The sequence below is a fragment of the Morone saxatilis genome, unplaced genomic scaffold, assembly GCF_004916995.1.
Source record: "Morone saxatilis isolate NCDOM2014 unplaced genomic scaffold, NCSU_SB_2.0 Contig15, whole genome shotgun sequence".
In the NCBI taxonomy this organism is placed as follows: Eukaryota; Metazoa; Chordata; class Actinopteri; family Moronidae; genus Morone; species Morone saxatilis.
The window spans coordinates 7927070-7931150 of NW_023339707.1; the positions used below are offsets into that span (position 1 = coordinate 7927070).

General features: G+C 44.7%; 1 protein-coding gene across 1 annotated transcript; it reads right to left on the bottom strand.

The window, feature by feature from the left end:
* Positions 1–6: 6 nt before the first annotated feature.
* Positions 7–3130, bottom strand: LOC118323822. The gene is made up of 3 exons (XM_035655850.1): positions 2526–3130; positions 1179–1223; positions 7–1055 (listed from the first exon to the last, which is right to left on the bottom strand). The coding sequence occupies exons 1-3, from the start codon at positions 3046–3048 to the stop codon at positions 766–768; spliced, it is 858 nt and encodes a 285-aa protein (XP_035511743.1). The 5' UTR covers positions 3049–3130; the 3' UTR covers positions 7–765.
* Between the last annotated feature and the right edge of the window lie 951 nt (positions 3131–4081).

Genomic DNA, 4081 nt, shown 5'->3' on the forward strand with positions numbered 1-4081 from the left:
GTGTGTAAGCGTTAAAGTGTGCGTTCTAGTGCTACTCATTCATACAGCGTGACTGTTAACAACAGTCAACAATAAATAATCTTCTTATTAAGAATAAACCTGCCTCTTGCGTGAACTCTCTGAACAGGGTCGGCTTGACCTTCTGTATCATAACGGTGGTACATGGAGGCGTAAAAACACAATTATACATATGGATATAGTGTAAACCCAGCCAATTTTAAATGTACTTCATCATTTGAAGTTTATAGTTATAAATGTTTTATGAATGTTTTATCTTGTAAGTACTGAGTCCTGGCAGCTTATTACAATATGCATTTAACTCTATATTATTTATAGAAGTGGTATGATGATACTGTAGTTGGCTATTAGGGAGCAGCGGCATTGTTCCTTTCAAGATAGTGTGTTGTTATCATTCCTTTGCGTCTTTTCAGAAGCACTGGTAGTTCACAATAGGATTGTTCCAGGGTTAACTCAAACAACAGAACAAAGGGTGAAAACAGTGTCACGTGAGCAGTGACTCAGAACAGAGCACGAAGGCCTGTTGTGTGGACCTGGATTTGTATCAGCTACGAGTGAGCAGAGTCGAGGTTAAAGGTGAGATGATCTCAGTGACTTATCTTTCCTTATACTGTTGAAAAAATACAGCGAAAACAGAAGGAATGTGGGCTTAGGCACTCGTCAGCTGGTGGAGGAGAGAGGCAGAAGCGTTCCCTTCACCTGAATAACCGAGTCGCACGCCGCCGTCACTCCCACGGGAAGAGTCAGTCAGGGACCTGAAGGTGCTGAAGGTGAAGGGAACCTAGAGAGTATCCTGTCCACGAGCTCCAGGTGTCTCTCGTGGTTTTCCCGGCTGATCCTTTCATGCATGGCTTCCAGCTGATTCATTAGATTGTTCTGCATTTCCTTCTCGTGGTCCATCAACCTCTGTAGCCGTGCGTCCTCCTGCGCCTGCATGGACGCGTCCATCTCTCTGAGCTGTGCGACGGTCGCCGACACCAACGTGGAGACTTGCTCCATCACCGTCGTTTTCCTCTTCTTCGAGGGGATTGTGTAACCTAGAAAACGAGAGCGACAGTGCAGCCTGTCAGTAACGGGACACTTTAATGTTCAACGAGAGAAAGATTGTAATTTTCCAAGTTGTGAAATGACGTGACAGCAGACAGTAGACGTGTGTTTACCTGACTGGCCTCTGCGTCTGCTCCACTGTCGGTCAGTTTGATAGTCTTAACAGTGAGGATGGAGAAAAGGAGTTAAACACATGAGTGGGCTGTGAGAGACATGCTGCTGTCCACTAACGCTTGACCCCTGAAAGCACCGTGATCAAATCTGGGTGAAAACAGACACTTTAAATAGCATTAGGCAAATTGTTTGATTAAATTGGGGGTTGTTTTACGATTAAATACACCAAGTCACGACAAACTCTCCTCTGTGCGCTGCTGCCATAAAACATGGAAGCGTGTGCAGTATGCCTCATCAAAGTCAGGAGAAACGTCGCTGCGTCTCTTCTTTTAAAACCATTACTATTCATGAGAATTTCAGCAAACCAAACAGGATAACAGCACTTAACTTTTGAAGGGGTTTAGGGAGTAACTTCTCACAGCTTCGAGGAGGAAAAGCCGACCTATACGCTTCCTCTTTCTGTGGCTGTTTGTGGCAGCAGTGCGCACTTTCAGAGGGTTTGGAGCTTTAAAAGTGTGGGCTATCCTGTCTGGCTGCCTGTGAGAAGAGTGAATAACCACACTTGGGCGGTTTTTTATACTTTTGGTATGATGTGTCTGTTTTCCCCCATATTTTAGTCACAGCACACACGTGAAGTTTGCCCAGACAGAAAGTTCATAGGACTCCATAGAGATGCTGGTGTAGCAACCAAAGCCTGCACATATACAGACCAATAGGCTCAGATGGCTGACAGTACATAGTGCAAAGTGCACGATGACAGTCGAGAAAAGGGGTAAGTAAGTAAAACTTTATTTATATAGCACCTTCTTGATACAGAGATCCAAAGTGCTTCCAAACGAACAATTGAAAGCAAAGAGAGTGGTTTGATGCAGCCGTTTAGAACTGTCCATCGTGTTGCTGTGAATCTGAGTGATATGGAGATATTCCACTAGTGGTTGGGCTAATAAAGCTGAAAGCGAACTAAGTCACCTCTGTAAGTTTTCAGTAGGAGCGTGGACGGATAACAAGCTGAGTTTGAGGACAGGAGGCGAAGTGGAATGGGAATCAAGGAGTCTGAAATGTAAACTGGACAGTCGATGAATGCCCTGTATAGTAATCAGTAAGATCTTAAAATTGATTCTAAATGTTACAGGAAGCCAGTGAAGGGTCCCTGCAGCTGCTAATGTCCTCTGTCTGCATGTGACAGCTGCTTTGGATCTGGTTATGAACTGATAAAACACTCTATACCAAACACTAATCTACATGCCAAATATGGAACCTATCTCGATCAAACGGAGGACACCTGCAGGTCATCCCGGCATCTTTTCTCACCACAACAACAACAACAACACATGTAATGCACTCACTGGCGCTGATGGGCTCTAACTGCTCCTCGTCGTCCTCCACCTCCACCGGACCCAGGTGCTTGTGGATCTCCCTGTCGTCCACATCGTCCCAGAGGCCGACTACAACCTCCTGGTGCTCCTCACTGAGGCCAGGCGGCGGCGGAGGGGGAGGAGGGAGGAGGTGTGGAGGTGAGGGTGAGAGTGAGGGTGCGGGTGGGGGCGTGGGACTCCGGTGTCGTTTCCCCGGGTTCCCCACGGGAGCGTTCCCGAAAACCCGATGACACTGGTCGTAAAAGGGCCAGTCGACGCGGTCGCTCCCGCAGCGGGTCTTCTGCTGGTGGTACTTGGCGTACTGCTTCCTGAGCGCCTTCAGTTTGCTGATCACCTGCATGTGAGACCTGTACACCCCCCTCTCCGCCAGCAGTTTGGTCATCCTGTTGTAAACTACAGAGTCCTTCACCGTGCCCGTGATCTGGTTCCGGATCGCCTCCGACCCCCGGATGGTCAGCAGCTCTTTGATCTCGTTCTCCTGCCAGTTGTGCATCCTCTCTGTTGTGGACGATTGTGTCGCTGCAGCGGATCAACTTGTTACAAACACCTTGTATATTTGCGCCCTGTGGGGCTACGTCACTTGTCTGCGCCGGAAGAAGACGGTGTCAAAGATAGGTTGTTGGGGATGCCTCACTCAGGAGATGGAGAAGTTGGACGAAGCGTCAAAGTGGGAATAAAGGGTTTCCTCGTTCATACTGAGCTTTCAAACCATAATATATGTTTGACTGTATTATTAGTGGCAGTCAGTTATTGCAAGAAAATGATACCAATAAAAAATAACTATTTTGTTTAATACTGTAGTTTAAGATTGAACTTATTTACCTGCTGGACACAGGTAAATAAGTTCTGCTTTACTGTAGTCCATTCTCAGTGTATGGAGGTTTTCCACGCCACTCTTTGGACCGTGAGTACTTCTTGTACATACGTGTCTTACAGTGAGCACAGAGAAACTCAACTCTTACAGCAGATCACTTCAAAAACCTCTGGTGTCAAAGTCTGAACATGCATCGTTCTGCACAGTGAGGCCAAAACATGGACGGTGAATAAGCAAAACATCTTTTTTTATTATTAATAATAATAAATAGTATTATACACTGCAGGGGCTGCAGTTAACTATTAATTCCACTGTTGATTAATCAGACAAACAATTGTTTTGATTGACGTAAGAGAGAAGTACAAATATGCACTTCATCACAATTCACAAGTCCAGAAGTCATAGTTTTACTGTTATAGAAACAAATATCTGAGAAACTGGAATTTTGATTGTGTGTGCTCGTGTGTGTGGGTTACATTTTGGTTTCTTAATAAAAAATTTAAAAAAGACTGAAATGCTTAATTACTAATACTGTACTAACTTAGGATTTAATAACTGGGGAAACTATATCAACAGTTATTACTATTTTAGGTAGTAGTAGTAATATTACTTATGGTACAGCTCATAATTGACATTTTTGTGTTGCATGTAAACAACATGGCCAAAAGTATGAGGCTACTCACATATTAATATGCTGTTATAATAGCAAACT

What these genes read in the sequence shown, in the direction of transcription:
- LOC118323822 (XM_035655850.1), bottom strand. Translation starts at nt 3,048, where the DNA reads ATGCACAACTGGCAGGAGAACGAGATCAAAGAGCTGCTGACCATCCGG. An exon ending in GTTAGAGCCCATCAGCGCCA is followed by an intron (nt 1,224 to 2,525) that starts GTGAGTGCATTA and finishes CTCACTGTTAAG; the next exon opens with ACTATCAAACTGACCGACAG. An exon ending in CAGACGCAGAGGCCAGTCAG is followed by an intron (nt 1,056 to 1,178) that starts GTAAACACACGT and finishes CTCGTTTTCTAG; the next exon opens with GTTACACAATCCCCTCGAAG.